The 21540-nt window shown below is 43.6% G+C and overlaps 2 protein-coding genes across 4 annotated transcripts in view; one reads left to right on the forward strand and one right to left on the reverse strand.

The window, feature by feature from the left end:
* polr1h (RNA polymerase I subunit H) lies at positions 1-2205 on the reverse strand. 2 transcript variants are annotated; one of them, XM_084918595.1, is made up of 5 exons: positions 2095-2205; positions 1686-1805; positions 491-591; positions 293-402; positions 1-219 (listed from the first exon to the last, which is right to left on the reverse strand). In XM_084918595.1, exons 2-5 carry the CDS (start codon positions 1801-1803, stop codon positions 195-197), a joined length of 354 nt encoding a protein of 117 aa, XP_084774721.1. In that variant the 5' UTR covers positions 1804-1805; positions 2095-2205; the 3' UTR covers positions 1-194. The 2 variants fall into 2 exon arrangements, with proteins under 2 accessions (XP_084774721.1, XP_084774720.1); XM_084918594.1 differs by lacking the exon at positions 2095-2205 and adding an exon at positions 1926-2043.
* Positions 2184-21540, forward strand: part of ddx39b (DEAD (Asp-Glu-Ala-Asp) box polypeptide 39B) — a 27400-nt gene continuing 8043 nt past the window's right edge. The window contains exons 1-6 of one of the 2 annotated variants that reach the window (XM_084918584.1): positions 2184-2305; positions 6736-6968; positions 12399-12526; positions 14049-14141; positions 14214-14397; positions 21004-21122. In XM_084918584.1, the coding sequence (XP_084774710.1) occupies positions 6746-6968; positions 12399-12526; positions 14049-14141; positions 14214-14397; positions 21004-21122 (747 nt within the window). In that variant the 5' untranslated portion in view covers positions 2184-2305; positions 6736-6745. Of the gene's footprint in view, positions 2306-6735; positions 6969-12398; positions 12527-14048; positions 14142-14213; positions 14398-21003; positions 21123-21540 lie in introns of those variants that run through there. The other variant, XM_084918585.1, reaches the window with a different exon arrangement.

A 21540-nucleotide genomic window follows, 5' to 3' on the forward strand; every position in this document is an offset into this window, starting at 1 on the left:
TTGCTGCTTTAATAAGTTTTTATTGACGTGGTCAGCTGTACAACAGTCACATAAACTTAAATGTTGTTCAATCCTAACTGTACAAACTCAAGTTTAAAATAAAGGTTAGCGTAAGCTCTGTTTAAACTCGTTTTTGTGCAGTCTTCAACAGTAGCTGAGTAAGCAGGAGGGGGGAGATGCAAAGGACCCTCTTCTTAGGAGTCCTCCTTCTCTTGATACCTACAATGACAAAATGAAACGATGAGCAAACAATCACAACAGCAGCAACATATGGTGACCTCATGATGATTACCTGCAGTGTATGCAGGTGAAAAAGACTGTCTGTCCTTCATCTGCAGACCTCATCTGCCTGGTATGGTAAATCATACCCTCTTTGTTGCAACGAGAGCAGCGCCTGTCAATCTACAGGAAGCAGAGAGCTTATTAGTAGCACATAGAGCTGTTGGCATCATGCAGTACACTCAGCAGGCAGCAAACAGGCAGCACTTACCACAGGACCCTTCATTTCAGCGTCCTCCTCATCCTGAGACACAGCCGTCTGCTCCACAGGGTTAAACACCACGGCAGAATAGATCTCCTGACCTGAGAACTCTGAATAAGCAGAGAAGAAATCATCTGTGCACTTATCACTCACTAATGTGTTATCAGTGCAGTATGCTTAAAAACAACCCCACACCATAACCCCCCCCTCCACCAAACTTTAGACTTGGCTCAATGCATTCAGACAAGAACCGCTCTCCTGGCTACCACCAAACCCAGACTCATCTATCGGATAGCCAGAAAAAGAGACGTGATTCATCAATCCAGAGAACAGGTCTCCACTGCTCTAGAGTCCACGTGCTTTACACCAGCGGTCTCCAACCTTTTTTGCGTCACGGACCGGCCTTTAAGGTGTCGCGGATAAATACAACAAAATAAAACTAGTACCGGTACTGAAAAAAAGAAGATTTATTCATAACACACGTGAAAAGACCCAGGAAAACCGAGTAAACAATAAAAACGATAACAAAATAACGCTGAAAACCGATAAAAACCCTGAAAAACATAGATTTCACACCTGAGCCTCAACTCTCGCGGCCCGGTACCAAACGACTCACGGACCGGTACCGGTCCGAGGCCCGGGGGTTGGGAACCGCTGCTTTACACCACTGCATCCAACACTTTGCATTGCATTTGGTGATGTAAGGCTTGGATGCAGCTGGTGGTCACGGAAACCCATCCCATGAAGCTCTTTACACACTGTTCTGATTTAATCTAAAGGCCACATGAAGTGGCATCCTATCACGTTACCATGCTGGAACTCACTGAGCTCCTGAGAGCGACCCATACTGTCACAAATGTTTGTAGAGGCGGGCTGCATGCCTGGATGCTTGATTTTATTCACCTGTGACCATGGAAGTGATTGAAACACCAAATTCAGTGATTTGGATGAGTGAGTGAATCCGTTTGCCACAATACTGTATATTGAGCTTATAAAAATACAATCACTTGCTGCAAGGAACTAAAATGATCCAAAGATGGACAGCAGATGGCTCTCAGATAGCTGCTTTGCCGTTTCATTTGTACAGGCTGTATAAATATCACAGGAATATCAAGATGGAAGCGAAATGAGAAAAACAAAAAGTGAGATAGCAGCAAAATCTCTGCTGCTCATGCTCACACATAAACTCTGATATGGAATTTACCTGATACAGGGATCCTAAAGGAGCAGCCGGGGCAGCGCACTACGTCCGGTATTCCTGGGAGAGGAAGAACATTCCCACACTCTGGGCAGAAGTTCGGACCACCACCAAAACACGACATCTCTGTTTCATGCAAAGTATTATTGTTATACATTTTGATACCATTAATAACTGTAAAATAGAATCGAATAAAAAAATTATACGGACTTATTTTACTTTGTCGATTCATATTTTAGAGCTTACCTTCCAAAATAAGTTAAAGCGGTAATGTTGTTTTGTTGTCTAACACTCGCTAGAGCAAAACACCGCGCGTGGCACTTGAACACGTGAAGATCGATCAAATCCGCAACTGTCAACTAACGATGTGTTCAGCTTTCGTCGTCAGCTTTAACAAAACACTTTGATGACTTACCGTTTAATGTCTTTACAGGGTTGGCAATCTAAACAAGACGCGGTTTATAGCAAAGACTCCCTGTTGTTACTTTCAGCCTGGCATCTGCATGGTTACACACCGTCGGGTCCTACAGCGGTTGGTTGTCCGTCGCATTCTACACGTCATTGTGACGCGCTAACAATCGCGCTTTACTTTAAACAGACGTTGACTTTTCTCTCTCGTAGTGAAGGTATGTCGATTATTAAAAGAACTGTAGGCAGTGCACGTTACCAGTACCTGCGGCAACATGACTGTCACCTCTCTGAAGTTTAATGTTTAGCCGTGAGATGTTCCAGTGAGATGTGATGAGTTGTTTGTTAGCCGCTGAGCTAATGACAGCTAGCTGTTTAGAATACCTGGGATTTTCTTTTACGGTTATTGCTAAAACGGCCACTCACGTGCGCTGTGTTTACGTCAGCTGCCGTAATATCAGACGAGCCCGAGTAAATAACAGAGATCAGGGATGGTCCCAGTTTTATGGCGTCCGTAGTTTCATGTCGGTAATGATCTGCAGTGTGATGAAGAAATCTTAAAGACATATCAGTATTGCTGGATCTGAACTTTCAAAAGTCAAAACATAACTGCGCGTGTGGTTATAGCTATTTAATATTCAGCGACAATAAAAATAAAAGTTCTGGGATATTCCTTCAAAAATGAAACCAGGCAATTGTTTTTTAGCACAGTGGACTGATTCATGTTTTCAAACTGAGGTGGTGGACATCACTGGAGTCCTTATAGAAATTCTAGCCTGCTGTAAAAGTTGGTGCCTCATGTTAGACACTCACCACTATTCTGGCATTTATGCAATATAAATTAATTTTGCAGGGTGGCACAGTTTTTAGCACTGTTGCCTCACAGCAAGAAGGTCCTGAGTTCAGTTCCACCATCAGGCCGGGGTCTTTCTGTGTGGAGTTTGCATGTTCTCCCTGTGTTTGTGTGAGTTTTCTCTGAGTACCCCGGCTTCCTCCCACAATCCAAAGACATGCAGTTAGTGGGGTTAGGTTAACTGGAAACTCTAAATTGCCCATGAGTGTGAATGGTTATCTGTGTCTATGTGTTAGCCCTGTGACAGACTGGCGACCTGTCCAGGGTGTACCCTGCCTCTTGCCCTAAGACAGCTGGGATAGGCACCAGTGTGACAGTACCAGTATTCTGCTTTCACTCAAAACACTTTGTAACCTTTGTACACTTTGTTAGTACTGATTGAATTCTTTGTACCAACAATTCAACTAGGTGCTGAAAACATTTCCTCAGAGACTGTGGCCCATGTGGACATCATAACATCACACAGTTCCTGCAGATTTGTCACCATCTCCCAAAGGTGCTCAATTGGATTGACATCTGGTGATTGTGGAGGCCGTTTAAGTACAGTGAACTCATTGTCATGTTCAAAAAAACAGTCTCAGATTATCTGAGCTTTGTGACATGGTGTGCTATCCCCCAAAGGGGTGGACATGGTCACCAACAGTACTCAGGCAGGCTGTGGCATTTAAGCAATGCTCATTTGATACTAAGGGCCACAAACCATGGCAATAAATTATCCTCCAGGCCATTACTACAGCAACACCATGAGCTGCTGATACAACCCAGGATGGATCCATTCTGCTGTCTCCTGTATTCCTCACTATCTGTCTGAGAGGCCTCAGTTTGTACGGCTGTGGGCCAACCTGTCTGATGTGGTGGTTAGTAATACTGGGTTACCACAGTCACCTGAATGACAGATTGGACTGAAGGCCCAACGGTGATGCTGTGTACAAGAAGGGGATGAGCAGACTCTACTTTCTAAGGAAGCTCAGATCCTTTAATGTGTGCAGCAAGATGCTGGAGATCTTCTAACATCCTGTGGTAGAGAGTGCATCTATTCTGCTGCTGTCTGCTGAAGGGGCAGCATCACTGCCAGCAAGATTTAAACACTAATCCAAAAGCCTGGAAGCATCTTTGGTCAGAATTTGGAGGCGTTTGAGTCAGTGAGGGTCAGAGGTCACACTCATCTCCATCAAGGATAACCCATCACATCCGCTGTACTCCACAGTTTGGAGACAGCAGAGCTCCTCCCACTGATTCCCCCCACCCCCCACCCCACCATAATTCTTCATTCTGTGAACACACCAGTCAGCTACATATTTTTGTATTGCACCTGCATGGAGCTGTTTTACTTAGATTTATAGTGTACATATTATTTATTAATTCAGTTTGTAATTCTCTCTTACACAATGTCAGTGTGTGTGTGTGTGTAGAGAGAGAGAGAGAGAGTGCAGGTTAAGTATCTATCGAGCATCAGTATAGTACAAGACCCTTACAGGCACCTGTGGCACTTTCATATAACTGTGTTGTTCATTTGTTGTTTATTGTAGATTGTACTATTTTTTACTCATATTTGTTATTAGGGCTGCCACAAACTGTTATTTTGATAGTCGACTAGTCACCGATTATTTTTGCGATTAGTCGACTAATCAGATCATCATCCATTGGACGTACAGCGTACAGCTTATTGCAGCAGCAGCATCTGCTCTTATATAACTATCATTAGCTTACAGCTTTAAGTGTTTAAGGTATGTGCTAACTAAAAATAAAGACAAGATGATAGTTTATTAAATTTTAATGAAATTTGCAGATTGTTTCGGTGAAGTTTAATAAACTCCTTGCTATCTAACATATAACAGGACACCGGAGTAAATTCTCCAGCATCTCACACTTCTGATAATCAGCTGTCTGCTTGACGTTTATTCAGCTGTGTAAAAACTATAACTTTGATCTCAGCCAAACCGATTTACTCAGGAACAAATAAAATACTGAAAAAAGCCAAACAATAACATTTGTAAGTTATCTAAGTGACTCATATATCATGTTTAACCTGAGTAGCGAAAGACGGCGGTGGGTTTGAAAACGATTTGCGGGAGTCCGGTGTTCTCACGGCTCTAGTGACCCTTGCCCCCGGCTAGCTATCGAGCTAGTGGGTAACAGATGTCTCCGAAAACGTCGGAGCGCTTTTGAAAATATGTGGTGTCTTGATAAACTGAGCAGATATTTGAGGTTTACACAGCTACATTCTCGCCTGAAAATATGTTAAATGTTTATTTTTTGACCCAGAAAGATTAATAAGAGTAATATTAAAATTAAGTAGCTGCCGCCATTGTTGGAAACTGGAATTGGCTGAGCCGTGCTATGAATTCTGGGATAGGTTGGGCCATACGCCTGACCCATCCTTCAAATCTGGGGAAAAGTAGGACGCATTTGTCGGCCGCATTTGCAGAAGTCTTTGAATTTGGAAAGCCTTCACAAATGCGGCCTCCGAAGGATGTGGCCCCTGAATTTGGACACAGCTTCTTCTTCTTCGGGGTTTAACGGCAGCTGGCATCCTTGTACATGCAGTGCTGCCATCTTCTGTTTCAGTCCGTTATTACACTCTTAAATCCTACTACTTATTCCTGCGTCTTTTGGGATCTTACAAAGCTTTAAATAACGCGTCGACTATTAAATTAGTCGTCGATGATTTTGATAGTCGACGTAATCGTGGCAGCCCTATTTGTAATCATGCTGCTGTAACACAAACATGTGGGATCAATAAAGTATGTATTTATATACACTCATGTTGTTTGTGCTAAATTCTGACCCTCCCATGCAAGCGTTGTAGCAGACTCATCAAACCAGGCAACGGTTTCCAAGCTTCTGTTATCCAGTTGTGATGATGTTGTTCAAGTTATAGCCTTGCTGTTGTGTTGTTGGCGGACAGGACTGGCACCTGGTGTGCTCTCCTGCTTCTGTAAGCCCACTTCATTTATCTTCTGTTTTGTTATGATGCATGTCTGCAAGTAGCTAAGCAGTTTAGCATCAACAAAGCACTTCATGGATATTTTCTCTTTTATTGGACAATTCTCTGTAAACCTTAAATTGATTATTGGCGCTACGGGGCGCCAATAATCAAGGTGTGTTCAAAGTCAGTAAAAATCAGCTTCCCCCCCATTCTACTGCTCTGTTTCAACTCGAGCAGGTCATAGTAGTTATCTCTACATGGCTAAATGCCTAAAAATCAATTTATCATTTCTCAACATTGTTGACATTTTTCTGCGTATTTGTTTTCTCTCCCCTTTCTTCTCTAATTTTTATGTATTTTTTGAGGAGTGTGGAGAATCTTTTTTATTCTTCTCTGCATTTTTTTCTCTGTTTATAGTTTGTTTAGTAAAAATGGAAAAGGTTCTTCTCTGAAACAGTGATGAGCTGCACATGTGTGTCATTCATTTATACGCTGCATTGTATGGAATGATGTCCTGCGTTTTTCCTATGGACTTGGAGACCTGGGTTAATGGTGTTTGTCTAATTGTCAGTATAATAACAATGAAGTTGATTAGGATTTGACTTTGGCAGGTGGGATTGGGCTGCTGCACTCAGAGCATGAGCTTGAGATAGCTAGATTAAGGACATCTGCTCTGACTGACGTCTCCGAACCAGGAGTAAAAAAAGCCCAACCTTCTGAAGTCTAAGCTGCTGGCTCTTATTTGCACACATGCTGACTCCAATAATTAAAACTTTGGCCATGTTGAACCTTCTAGCACTGCGAAAGTTTAAAAGCTCTTTGTTCCTGAAGTTTCATACGCCACATTTGTTTTTCTCGTTTCGCAGCAGGGTCAGGATGACAGAAAACGACGTAGATAACGAGCTGTTGGACTATGAGGATGATGAGGTGGAGGCCGGAGGGGTTGGAGATGTTGGAGGTGCAAGTGACATGTCGATAAGGAAGGAGGGGGTGAAGGGCTCCTATGTGTCCATTCACTCCTCTGGATTCAGAGACTTTCTACTGAAACCTGAACTGCTGAGAGCCATAGTGGATTGTGGGTTTGAACATCCGTCTGAGGGTGAGTAACTGGTGCCAGGAGGAAAATTGGGAACTGGTACAACCGCTGCTGATTTTATTCACTTTTTTATCTTCTCTCTGTATTTGAAGCGTCTGATAAAGATTAATGCCAGTTCCTCCTTTAACAGAGCTGTGGTGGGTTGGTGTGTTGGCAACGGTAATTTCAGTTACATAACACATTTCATTATGCTCAAACTCGATGTGCTGAACACAGAAGATAAAAACATGAAAATCTGTGTAGGTTTATGTGGTGGGGCGTGGACTGCGGTGCTGTGCGGATGCACCTGCACGGCATCCACAGTCAAGCCCGCCATGTTAAAACATGGGGACTCAGGGGTTGGTGGGGTTGTGGTGTTTTGACAAATGTTGAATAAAAATGGCTCAAAACACAGATCTGCGGTCCCGCCGTGCCTTAATTCCACCACACTGGTGCCGAAACCCAGGATGTGGCACGGCAGGGTGCATCCGCACGGCACCGCAGGCCACGCCCCCCACAGTTTACAATCTAAATCAGGGGTGGCCAACCAGTCAGAGACCAAGAGCCACTTTTTTTTTACTGTGTTACCGCAAAGAGCCACATCATATGCATGGGCACACATGAACATCACCCATCCTTTCCTCCCTCTCTCTCTCTCACACACTCACACACACACACACACAAAAAATACACACATCTCTGCTCAGCCAGATTTATTGTAAATGTCACGCACCAACATGATAATGACAGAAATGGACTCCTACAGTACTAAAACCACAGGCCAGTCATTTTCAACAATGAACATTGTGTGCACTGTTTCACACACACAAACTCTCAGTTCAACCAAGTCCACAAACAAAAATATAATAATCTACAATAGCATTTACTTCTACAATGCATGTTGTTTAGTGGGACTTCTGGCATTCCTTGCCTTGAACAATCCTCTTTAAATCTGGCTTGTATTCCGTTGTTGCCACTCGAAGCAATTCTTTCACATGCGTGTCAGTCAGAACAGATCGATGCTTTGATTTCACATGTTTTAGGGTAGAAAACACAGACTCGCAGACGTATGTTGACCCAAACATTGACAGTATCTTAAGCGCAGCCCGTTTGACATTGGGGTATTTTTCCATTGGCACACTTTTCCAGAACTCAATGGTCCCTTCCCTTAAAGCAGGTTTCAATTGGTCCTCTTCACAAAGATCGATCATCTCCAACTCAGCCGCAGCTTCATCTGTGACTAGCGGGACTTTCAAACAGCCGGACTCTGCATTAAATGGGTCGACGAGGAATGTAATCTGTGGCCTTTTCAATTGTAGATCATGGAACCGGGTCACGAAGCTTTCGTGCAAGTTTTCAATCAGCGTTGCATATCTGGCTCTTTGCTTACTCAGGGCGGCGCTGGCGACTTGCCCGCTGGCTTTTAGCAGAGTGGGAAAATGCGTTAAATCTCCCTTTTGAATATGTGTCTTGAACAGCTTCAGTTTGTTGACAAACGCAAACACACTTTGCACCAGGTCAGGCAGCATTTTTAGCTTACCCTGCAGGGTCAGGTTCAGTCTGTCCAAGTGACACAGCATGTCGACCAAAAAGGCCAGATCCATAATCCACTTGAGGTCCGAGAGCTCGGGATAGTCCTTGTCCTTCTTTTCCATAAACAGTTTCACGGCATCCAAAAGCTCAACGAAGCGAGAGAGGACCTGGCCTTTTGACAGCCACCTCACAGTGCAGTGCAGCGGCAGGTCACCTGGAAGCCCTTGGTCCAGCTCAGCGATGAGATTCTTGAATTGCCTGTGGTTAAGCGCATGTGTGCGGATATAGTTGACGATTTCCATCACAGGCTTCGTGACGTTATCTAAATTCAATGATTTAGACACGAGTTGCTCCATGTGGATGATGCAGTGGAAATTCCAAAAGTCAGGAATAGTTCGGTCAGCTTTGCACAGCCCCACAAGCCCGTTCACAGATCCCATCGTGGCTGGTGCTCCATCCGTGGCTATTGCAGTTAATTTCGTTATGGGCAGATTTGCTTTTTCAAATGCAGCCATCATGGTTTCTTTCACATCTATGCCACGGGTTCTGTCTTTTAATGGCACAATATCCAGGAGTTCTTCTTTGATCACACAAGCGTTTGACACAGACCGTGCAAATATTGCCAACTGAGGCTTGTCTTGTATATCACAACTCTCATCCAATGCGACACTAAAATACTCACATGCTTGAAGGTCAGAGTGCAACTGTGGTTCAATAGCCGTGTTAATGTCCGATATTCTGTGTTCAACAGTGTGGCGGGACAGTTGGACGTCTGATACCATGCGTTTTAATTTGTCGTTTTCAGGAGACAAGATTTCAACAACGTCACTGAGGCATTTTTTAACGAACTCCCCTTCATTGTATGGCTTTTTAGCCCGTGCAATGTTCCAAGCCAGCTGATAGGATGCGAGCGTTATGGTCTCTGACCGCTTTGTAAATTTTTGGAAAAACTGTATCTGCTTTTCTGCCTGACTTTTCAAAGTGGCCAACTCGTGCTTGCGAAGTTCAGTCCCTTTTGGAAATTCCTGGTCGATGTTAGCATGGAGTGAGCTGAAGTGGCGCTGAAGATTTGAAGCTTTGAAATGCGCTAATGACGTCTGACATATAAGGCAGAATGGCTTGCCATTGCGTTCAACAAAAAAATATAAACTCTCCCACTCTGTTAAAAACGTCCTGTGTTCATCTTCATATTTTCTTTTTGCTGTGCATTTTTTTCCTGCCATTTTAAGGGCGAACTTGCTCCTACTGGGAAACTTTGCGGTATTTTCATCTCACACACATGCGCATTTGACGAAAATACCGTATTGAACTCAAGCGAAGCGAACGCGCACATTTTAAAACAACAACATAAAAAAAACCCCAAAACACAAACACAAACTTTGATATGAACGTAAGAGCCGCATGAAACCAGGCAAAGAGCCGCGGGTTGGCCACCCCTGATCTAATTCAATGTAAACCTACAGTGAAAACAGCAAAATAGAATAGAATAGCCATTCACTGTCATTGTAAATGTACAACAAATGTATAGGCGCTCACACCAGCTGTGCTGGAATAAAATGTAAATAGAGGGCAGGAATAAATGACAAACATAGCCATATGTACAGTCTAGAGGAATATGTACAAAACAAGACTAAGGCACACATTGGAGAACAAAGTGCTTGGAAATGGTGCAAAAAAAAAAAGAGAGATGAAGAGATCTCAGTACAGGGTAATGTGCTCAAATTTCCCAGTTCTTGTTAAAATGCGAGCTGCTGCATTTTGCACCATCTGTAGACCTCTAAAACCTTTCTTTGGTAGCCCAGAAAGAAGAGCGTTACAATAATCAATACGTGAGGACACAAGTGCATGGAGCTTTCCCTGGCTCCTTACCCTAATCATGACAAATGAATGCCTAACTACATCCTAATTGTAACCCTGACACTAAAACCACAGTTTGAGTCTCATTGTAGGTCAGTCAGAATAAAAAGTTTTTAAGCCTGTTTTTGAACGTAGGCATAGATATACAGTGGTTTGCAAAAGTATTCGGCCCCCTTGAACTTTCCCACATTTTGTCACATTACAGCCACAAACATGAATCAATGTTATTGGAATTCCAGGTGAAAGACCAACACAAAGTGGTGCACACGTGAGAAGTGAAACGAAAATCACACATGATTCCAAACATTTTTTACAAATAAATAACTGCAAAGTGGGGTGTGTGTAATTATTCAGCCCCTGAGTCAATACTTTGTAGAACCAGCTTTTGCTGCAGTTCCAGCTGCCAGTCTTTTAGGGTCTGTCTCTACCAGCTTTGCACATCTACAGACTGAAATCTTTGCCCATTCTTCTTTGAAACAGCTCCAGCTCAGTCAGATTAGATGGACAGCGTTTGTGAACAGCAGCTTTCAGATCTTGCCACAGATTCTGGATTGGATTTAGACACCAGACAGGTCAGGGATAAAGTTATTGAGAAATTTAAAGCAGGCTTAGGCTACAAAAAGATTTCCCAAGCCTTGAACATCCACGGAGCACTGTTCAAGCCATCATTCAGAAATGGAAGGAGTACGGCACAACTGTAAACCTACCAAGACAAGGCCGTCCACCTAAACTCACAGGCCGAACAAGGAGAGCGCTGATCAGAAATGCAGCCAAGAGGCCCATGGTGACTCTGGACGCGCTGCAGAGATCTACAGCTCAGGTGGGGGAATCTGTCCATAGGACAGCTATTAGTTGTGCACTGCACAAAGTTGGCCTTTATGGAAGAGTGGCAAGAAGAAAGCCATTGTTAACAGAAAACCATAAGAAGTCCCGTTTGCAGTTTGCCACAAGCCATGTGGGGACACAGCAAACATGTGGAAGAAGCTGCTCTGGTCAGATGAGACCAAAATGCAAAACACTATGTGTGGAAAACTAACACTGCACATCACTCTGAACACACCATCCCCACTGTCAGATATGGTGGTGGCAGCATCATGCTCTGGGGGGGCTTCTCTTCAGCAGGGACAGGGAAGCTGGTCAGAGTTGATGGGAAGATGGATGGAGCCAAATACAGGGCAGTCTTGGAAGAAAACCTCTTGGAGTCTGCAAAAGACTTGAGACTGGGGCGGAGGTTCAGCTTCCAGCAGGACGACGGCCCTAAACATAAAGCCAGGGCAACACTGGAATGGTTTAAAACAAAACATATCCATGTGTTAGAATGGCCCAGTCAAAGTCCAGATCTAAATCCAATCCAGAATCTGTGGCAAGATCTGAAAACTGCTGTTCACAAACGCTGTCCATCTAATCTGACTGAGCTGGAGCTGTTTCAAAGAAGAATGGGCAAAGATTTCAGTCTGTAGATGTGCAAAGCTGGTAGAGACAGACCCTAAAAGACTGGCAGCTGGAACTGCAGCAAAAGCTGGTTCTACAAAGTATTGACTCAGGGGGCTGAATAATTACGCACACCCCACTTTGCAGTTATTTATTTGTAAAAAATGTTTGGAATCATGTGTGATTTTCGTTCCACTTCTCACGTGTGCACCACTTTGTGTTGGTCCTTCACCTGGAAGTCCAATAACATTGATTCATGTTTGTGGCTGTAATGTGACAAAATGTGGGAAAGTTCAAGGGGGCCGAATACTTTTGCAAACCACTGTAACCTACCTCAGGTCAGCAGGCAGCTTGCTCCAAAGAACAGGACCACAGATGCTGAAAGCACCCGTAGACCTAAGTCTGGGAACAGTTCAGAGATGTGCATGTGATGACCTGAGAGTTCTGACTCTGTGAAAGACCCTGAGAAAGTATACTGGAGGGCAAACCACAGAGAGCTTTGTGAAATAATTAAAGGATTTTAAAGGTAACTTTGCATTGAACTGGGAGTGAAAGAAATGGCTTGAGTACTGGTTTCTGGTTGCTGCATCCTGAATGAGCTGAAATTCTCCTGCTCATGTGTTCTCCTTCCAGTTCAGCATGAATGCATCCCTCAGGCAATCCTGGGTATGGATGTGCTCTGTCAGGCCAAGTCTGGGATGGGGAAGACAGCAGTGTTTGTTCTTGCCACCCTGCAGCAGCTAGAGCCCATCACCGGTCAGGTGAGGTGTAGCAGCCAGGACAGAGCTAAAAGTTGTTTTATTATATTGTAACAACTGTCATTTAATTGCTTTTCTGCATTTGGGAGAGGCGTGAGTTTCTCAAAATGGGCTCATTGAGTCAGCACGGATAAGATCTTGGAGAGGCTACGGCTGCTGTGAATACTCAGAATAAGATCTCTGACTGCAGACTGGATACATCTCGGAAGGGCTCGCTCGGAATAACATCTCTGGGCGCAAAATTGGATGACATCGCGGGGAGGCACACTGCCGTGAGTTCTCAGAAATCGGCTCCTTGAGCACAAGAAATGACAACCTCACAGAACGCAAGTATGGCGAAGCTCGCGGCTCTCCAACGGGAGATTGAGAGACCAGTGTTGGACTGTAGAACTGCTTTGAAATTCATATGAGCTGCTCGCACTAAAGTAAAAAATACTATCACTTCATGCGGATACCCCTTTGGCGCCAGCTGCAAGGCCGGAGCTGAACAAAACACCCTGATAACGACTGTGTTTAGTCTGTTCCTTCCCATTCCATGCAAGGCCACCTGGGTTGGCTGGAAGACTGTTTACTTAGCCTGGCAGGGCGAAGGACACTGTCTCAGCTGAACTATGGACACACATACATATACATATACTGATACTGATAAGCACTCACCGACGCATCACCCTCCCTACCCCGGATCCAACGCCACCTCCAACGCTTACCTCCCCTCTGATGTGGACATCGGGTCAGTTGGAGGCGCAGTCGAAGATTGCAGCGGTCCCAGATCAGATGTACCCACTGGAACTCTTTCCCATGTTGCTGTCTGTGTTTATTGTGCTATGGTGTGTTGATATCTGTGCATTCCTGTATTATCCTTCTGTGTTACACATTTCGATGTTTTTTTCCTCGCTACCTAGCCTGACCTGTCTCCCCAATGTGATGTTTGTGTATTGTATGTACGGTCGGCAAGGTCTGTCATCTCGGTTGTGGGCAAAAGACCTGCAACTGACAAATAAAGGCTATCTCATCTCATCTCTCATCTCATTTATTTTCATTTTAGATTCTACTTACAGCTGATTGTGAATTTTAGCTAATGAGCACATTTGTTCTGTACTTGTGGAGCCTTCATATCTAGATAAACAGGCTCAAAAACAAATCTGAAAGGAAACTCAGGATATTGCGTTGTGTCTTTTGTGTAAAATGCCGACTTTTACCTGACAGTCACAGAGTCAGTTGACTCCATGATGTTATAATTAGGGCTTTTCACAACTCCTGACTGACCAACTGCTAACATCCAGATGAGAGAAAAAATGTTTGAGTCACTCTTAATTATTACCATCCACTTGGCAGAACGCTTGGTAAAGAGTTTTGAGCTGTTTGAGTTTGAACGAAAGACTTGCAGTAGTGTGCAGGGAAAAAAGAACAGTGTACATTCAGATTTACAGATGCATCGTGTTTTCAAGGACCATAGTGCAGTAAATACATCCCATAGTGAATTAAGTTGGTACTATATCTTAATCTTTGCCATTTTTATGTGCAGGTCTCTGTCCTGGTGATGTGCCATACCAGAGAGCTGGCGTTTCAGATCAGCAAGGAATATGAGAGATTTTCAAAGTACATGCCCACTGTTAAGGTAAAGCAGCTTGAACTCGTACATCAGTTTCTCCCAGCTCAAACAGTATAATGTATGCTTGTTTTCCTGCAGGTGGCAGTGTTCTTTGGAGGGCTGTCTATAAAGAAGGATGAAGAGGAGCTGAAGAAAAACTCTCCTCATATTGTGGTGGGAACACCAGGCAGAATCCTGGCACTGACGCGCAGCAAGACGCTCAATTTGCGTCACATCAAACATTTCATCCTGGATGAGTGTGACAAGATGCTCGAGCAGCTTGGTAAGTGGCACAACCCACTTTTTAGAGCAAAATCAGATCCAAATATGTGCCCGTGTTTAAAACTAAGAAACAAAGAAGAGGATAAGATAACATTCAAACCAACATCTGTCTCATTAGCTTTGTGGTCTCACTGTGGTAGCTTTGTGGTTTTTATATATGGAGTCCAGTTTCCTTTCATATTGTGTGAAGGTTTCCTGCCTCCCTTGGGGAGCTTGCAGCAGTAAATATGAGTCTGTGGTTTTCCTGTAATGTGTGATTTTTATAAGGATCATGAGGTATCCATCTTTTCTTTTCCCAGGATAATAAAGTGTTTGACAGCTGACAACTCGAGGCCAAGGTGCTGGTGGTAGAAGTTATTGTACTGCGGGTGTGATTGGTGTGACATTACAGAATAAACAGTAACGTATACATGACATATATCTAGCTAAATCTAAATGTACACAGTGGATTTCTCTGCTGTGCTTGTGTGACAACAAAGAGAATAAAGCGTAAGAAACTAATTTCTCAGTTAAAGATAAATTTGGAGAATTGTGAAAGATCATGGCACCAGCGTCTTCCCAGAGGGGGGCAGCTAAACAAATGCAGCATGACTTTGTTGCTTTTATTTTGATGACAACTGCTACTTTTATTGTCGTAACCCTGCTAGGCGGGTGGCCTGGACACGCAAATTTGTGAAGTGATAACTCAAGGACATAGCGACATAGGGGTGTGAAATTGATACCACTAGGGTATCTAATAAAACACTGAGGGCTATCAGTCTTTCCCTAATAACATTTAATGAGGCGTCTGTTGTGATTTGGAGCATAAACTGGGCGTCATCAGGACGCTACAACACAGAGCGAACACCATCCCCACAGACACAGCGGCCAGGGAGGCAGAAGAACATGAAGAAGGCCCTGAGTAAATGTGGTTATCCCAGCTGGACTTTTGTCAAAGCGGGAAAGGCTCCTAAAGAAAGCTCCAGCCGATCCAGGAGAGAAAGACAACCGCTGCCTAAGAGAAAACCTGTAGTGATCCCGTACGTGTCAGGAGTATCGGAACATTTTTTCTAAACACCACGTCTCTCTGTGGCTTTTAAACCCCAAAACGCGCTGCGCCAAAAACTGGGTCCCCCAATATAAAAAACAGAGTAACATAGTGTACGCTGTTAAGTGCAGGAGGATTGCCAGGATTTATACATCGGGGAAACCAAACAACCTCTGGGTAAGAGGATGGCACAACACAGAAGAGCCACCTCGTCAGGCCAGGACTCTGCAGTCTATGCACACCTACAGGCCAGTGGACACTCTTTCAGTGATGAGGATGTAACATCCTGGACAGGGAGGAACGCTGGTTTGAGGGCGGAGTCAAGGAGGCCATTTACGTGAAAAGGGAAAGACCATCTCTGAATGGAGGAGGGGGCCTAAGGGTACATCTGTCACCATCTTACAATGCTGTGATTGCAGCCATTCCCCAACTCTCTGTGAATGGTGCTCATGGCCACTGATCAATGGTCTTTGATTAATGGTCATGACCTCCCAGCCCATTGTTCACCCACCAATAGTTTCCCTCATTGTGTAAATGTACTGTTTATAAGGTTGGAAACCTGCAGTCAGCTGAGACCGAAGAAGTCACTTGGACGAGTAATGAAACGTTTCTCCCACAAAATGTCCAGGTGAACGGAATCAACCTTTGGGATTTACTTACCTGGATGATTGAGCATGCATCAAAACGCTGACGATAATAATCCACGCCTTTTTTTCTCACCATGGCGCATGTGGTGAGGGACATGATCAATAGTGGGTCAACAACCTTCTTAACCTCCTAGGACCTGACGTCCACATATGTGGACATCACATTTTGGGTTGTCTAGACCAAAATACAAAATTTTGCTCTACAAGGGCCTGATATCCACTTACGAGGACATTATACTGCCACTGTTCTATCCAAATTTGAAGCAAATGTCCTCATATGTGGATCTAATTTATCTCAGAAACAAAAATCAGGTATAAAAAAAATCTGGTAATTCTTTGTTTTTACATCCATCGGGTCCCAATCAGCCCAAATAGCAAAGAAAAATTTAAAATGCATGCCATGAAAGAGTTCGGGTCTTAGGAGGTTAAGAGACAACTTCCACTAAGGATTAATACCTGGGAATCTCCACCATTTTGTTTTATAACTGAAGAAGCTTCTCGGGTGAGACGTGAAACGTCTTCAAGAAACTTAAAGAAATCCAGTTGCTTTCAGTTCAGTTTTATATATACAGTACCAGATGACAACAACCTCAAGGTGCTTTATATTGTAAGGTAGACCCTACAATAATAAATACAGAAAAAAACCCAACAATCATATGACTCCCTATGAGCAAGCACTTTGGCGACAGTGGGAAGGAAAAACTCCCTTTTAATAGGAAGAAACCTCCGACAGCTGTGATTAGTTGGGGTGAGAGAAGGAAGACAGGATAAAGACATGCTGTGGAAGAGAGACAGAGATTAATAACAAGGATGATTCAATGCAGAGAGGTCTGTTAACACATAGTGAGTGAAGAAGAAACACCCAGTGCATCATGGGAATCCCCCAGCAGCCTACACCTATTGCAGCATAACTAAGGGAGGATTCAGGGTCACCTGGTCCAGCCCTAACTAGAGCAGGGCGATATGGCCGAAAATATTTATCACGATATATATTTGAAAATTTGTGATAACGATATAACTGACGATATAGTTAATGCAAGACAAAATACAACTCCACAACTTTACTAGTGCAAAAAAAAGATCCATTTATTTTCACTTAAACAAGCAGCTGTTTTTTATGTGCATTAAAGCTATATAAAAATTTAACAGTGCAAATGCAAATTTGCTGACATATGGGCTGACATATCCTGAGCATAACCATGTATAATATCCACTGAAGTTAAAAAGAGGTGCTTTGCTACATTAAACTGCAGTGTGCCAAATAAAAAAGTCAAATATGTATTTTTTCAGACCATAAGCTGCACGGGATTATAAGACACATTAAGTGAAACAAAGCAGTCAGATAAATCAAACTTTATTAAACTCATTCTTCTTGCTTCCTCCACTTCTGTACCATTGATTCATTAATGTTGAATTCTCTGGCAGCTGCTCTATTCCCATGTTGTTGCAGTATATTAATGACTAACCTGGTATTGTGGATGGATTATCTCAGTTGTCTGTGAAGGTTCTCAGTCATCCAGGTCATCGTAGTCAAAGGAGCTTGCAAAGAAAAGCGTCTGGACTTCTTTAAGTTGCTTGAAGACGTTTCACCTCTCATCCGAGAAGCTTCTTCAGTTCTAAGGTCAAATGGTGGAGAGTCCCAGATATAAACCTAGTGGGAGTATCGCCCCACAGAGGGACAAAAGGACCCCCTGATGATCTTCTAATCGCCTGAGCCAAGGTGTGAAACTGGGTGTGGGTCCCAATCAGCCAGAGTTTCGGGTGTGTTCATTGTGAAACCTGGCCCCACCTTATCATGCGAATTCCTGAGGTCAGATGGCCCAGGATGTGAGTGGGCGTTAAGGCGTCTGGGAAGGGATCTCAAAACTGGATTATAGATGGCAGAGAGTTGGTGTCGTAAACCCCCGCCTCTGTTCAAAGATGGTCGCTCACAGTGGACATAGATGGCTTCTTTCACTCCTCTTTCAAACCATCTGTCCTCTCTGTCCAAAATGTGAACATTGGCATCCTCGAAAGAGTGTCCTTTATCCTTAAGATGCAGATGGACTGCTGAGTCTTGTCCTGTGGAGGTGGCTCTTCTGTGTTGTGCCATGCGCTTGTGAAGTGGCTGTTTGGTCTCTCCAATGTAGAGGTCTGGGCATTCCTCGCTGCACTGTACAGCATACACCACATTGTTAAGTCTGTGTTTTGGCGTTTTGTCTTTCGGGTGAACCAGTTTTTGTCTGAGCGTGTTGCTGGGTCTGAAATGCACCGGGATGTCATGCTTGGAGAAAACTCTCCTAAGCCTCTTTCGAGGATGCCAATGTTCACATTTTGGACAGAGAGGACAGATGGTTTGAAAGAGGAGTGAAAGAAGCCATCTATGTCCACTGTGAGCGACCATCTTTGAACAGAGGCGGGGGTTTACGACACCAACTCTCTGCCATCTATAATCCAGTTTTGAGATCCCTTCCCAGACGCCTTAACGCCCACTCACATCCTGGGCCTCTGACCTCAGGAATTCGCATGATAAGGTGGGGCCAGGTTTCACAATGAACACACCCGAAACTCTGGCTGATTGGGACCCACACCCGCTTTCACACCTTGGCTCAGGCGATTAGAGGATCATCAGGGAGTCCTTTTGTCCCTCTGTGGGGGGATACTCCCACTAGGTTTATATCTGGGACTCTCCACCATTTGACCTTAGAACTGAAGAAGCTTCTCGGATGAGAGGTGAAACGTCTTCAAGTAAACTTAAAGAAGTCCAGACGCTTTTCTTTGCAAGCTCCTTTGATTATCTCAGTTGTTCTCCTGCTGAAGTTTGGTCCGTTTACAGCATCCTGCCATGCGATTGCATTTGTCTCTAACCATCAGGAACCTTCACGTTAACTTTTATAAGTGGAAAAGTGTTAGCGTTCATCCTGCAGCTTCACTGTTTATGTTATGCTAACATAGCTGTGTCACTAGTGATCACGTAGCACATCATTATATACCAGCTAGCCCAACTTCAGTAACCCTACAAACTGTCACAGTTTTCTGTCTTCATTTATGTTGGAAGTGATAACAGAGCTGTACGTTTGAATTTTTTCAGAAATCTCTCAGTCAGAACATGCTATATCATGCTTAGGTAACTAGCGAGCTAACTTCCTGCTAACTTCTAACTGTTAAATGTAATAAATCCTGTTTTCATGGATCCCTCGATGTTAAACTTAATTGTTACACCTGGTAAAGCAGCAATGCTGATCGTTTTATTAAAGATGAAAGAATTTAGACAGTTTTTAACTCTCAGTGATGCTGCAGTGTTCGTTTGACTTTGGGACCTGAAGCAGACGGAGTTTAGGACCCAGATTACTCGCAGATTTACGCGCACCTTAGTCCGACGAATACGGTAATAATGACGACCCGCTTGCATGTTCTACAAAAAAATGTGCTTTGTCGTGTATCTGACGGACAAACACCAAACCAGTTCCTCATCACTGAAGTTTCACCATTTTTACAAACCAATTCTGGTTCATCCGTTTCACTCAACAACGGCCATGTGCGCATGAAAGCAAAGGCACTGCGCATGCGCGTTTTACCCATATTCTATCACGATATTTCATTTTCTTATCGTTGCCTAACATTGTACCGGTATTACCGTAAACGGTATAATATGGCTCAGCCATAGCCCTAACTATATGCTTTAGCAAAAAGGAAAGTTTGAAGCCTAATCTTGAAAGTAGAGATAGTTTCTGTCTCCTGAATCCAAACTGGAAGCTGGTTCCACAGAAGAGGGGCCTGAAAACTGAAGGCTCTGCCTCCCATTCTACTTTTAAATACTCGAGGAACAACAAGTAGGCCTGCAGAGCGAGAGCGAAGTGCTCTAATAGGGTGATATGGTACTACAAGGTCATTAAGATAAGATGGGGCCTGATTATTTAAGACCTTGTATGTGAGCAGCAGGATTTTGAATTCTGGATTTAACAGGAAGCCAAAACAGGAGAAATCTGCTCTCTCCTTCTAGTCCCTGTCAGTACTCTTGCTGCAGCATTTTGGATTAGCTGAAGGCTTTTCAGGGAGTTTTTAGGACTTCCTGATAATAATGAATTACAGTCGTCCAGCCTGGAAGTAATAAATGCATGAACTAGTTTTTCAGCGTCACTCTGAGACAGGATATTTCTAACTTTAGAGATGTTGCACAAATGGAAGAAAGCAGTCTTACATATTTGTTTAATAGCTCCTTAGATTACTATGACCTGGATGACCGAGAACCTACGCAGACTTAGCAGCTCTTAGGGTTTATTTTTCTCAGTGTAACAACAGTTTTAGATGTTGGGTGATATGATTGTTCAATACTGTACAAAAACTTTAGGAATGAGTTGTTTCAAATGTGATGTCATAGATTTCTTGGTGTTTTTGACAATTCATTTGGTACGAAGTGAAGCTTCAATGTTTTCTTTTGAAGGGCCTTTTACATCGGCCGTGCGCTGCACTCACTGCTTGTCATTTCAAAACGTCTTTCTCTGACGAGAGTTTGTGTCATATTATGTTCAAATGTTGATAAAAACATGTATCGCTGGTTCATAAAGAAGAAAACTTTGTAACTATCCCAGCTGGTGAAGAGTGTGTCGTTTCCACAACACTGCTTCTCTCTGAGGTCTGCAGAACCTGCGGCAAACAGTTCACCAAACTCTGATACGTACAGAATGTTCTTCTTCATCATGTGGTTGAACTCAGCGCAGCAGTACTCTTCGTTTCTGTTCCTCGCACAAAAATACGTCACAAGTGTGCATGTGCTGTGCTTTGCTCGGTGCAGCAGGAAATCATTATTGTGTGGCACAAACAACAGACACAAATGGGTTCCAGAGTGCAGCGCGTGCATATGTGAAAGGGCCTTCAGTCATCATTATTTAATCTTTAGTCACTGCATCTAGATGAGTTTGTAATACACTGTAAATAATGTTCTCTTCCTTAGACATGCGCAGAGATGTCCAAGAGATTTTCCGTATGACTCCCCACGAGAAGCAGGTCATGATGTTCAGCGCCACCCTGAGTAAAGAGATCCGTCCAGTCTGCAGAAAGTTCATGCAAGATGTAAATACGCCTCTTCACTTTCATCTGCCATGCCTCTTCCCGCTCCCTCCACACCTCCACTACTCCTTCGCCTGCTGGAACAGTGGGTAACAAAGTCCAAGTCGATGTTCAGCCTCCATGAGTCCAAGTCACAAGAAAGAAGTGTGTGTGTGTGTGTGTGTGTTTACTTATCTTTCTGGGGACCAAAAAGTGGAGTTTTACTATACTTGTGGGGACTAACAGCTCTTATAGGGACAAAGTTCCCGTCCCCACAAATTAGAAGGGATTTTCGAGGCTCAAAATCTTGTTTTAGTGTGAGGGTCACAGTTAGGTCATGGTTAGGTTTAGGCTGAGGGTCAGGCATTCATCTTTGATGGTTAGGGTAAGGGGCTAGGGAAAGCATTATGTCAATAAGATGTCCCCACAGAGATATGAAAAC

This window comes from Perissodus microlepis, chromosome 22, assembly GCF_051167445.1.
Source record: "Perissodus microlepis isolate ML-2025 ecotype Zambia chromosome 22, ASM5116744v1, whole genome shotgun sequence".
NCBI lineage: Eukaryota > Metazoa > Chordata > Actinopteri > Cichliformes > Cichlidae > Perissodus > Perissodus microlepis.

What these genes read in the sequence shown, in the direction of transcription:
- polr1h (XM_084918595.1), bottom strand. Translation starts at nt 1,803, where the DNA reads ATGTCGTGTTTTGGTGGTGGTCCGAACTTCTGCCCAGAGTGTGGGAAT. An exon ending in CTTTAGGATCCCTGTATCAG is followed by an intron (nt 592 to 1,685) that starts GTAAATTCCATA and finishes CTGCTTATTCAG; the next exon opens with AGTTCTCAGGTCAGGAGATC. An exon ending in CTGAAATGAAGGGTCCTGTG is followed by an intron (nt 403 to 490) that starts GTAAGTGCTGCC and finishes TGCTTCCTGTAG; the next exon opens with ATTGACAGGCGCTGCTCTCG.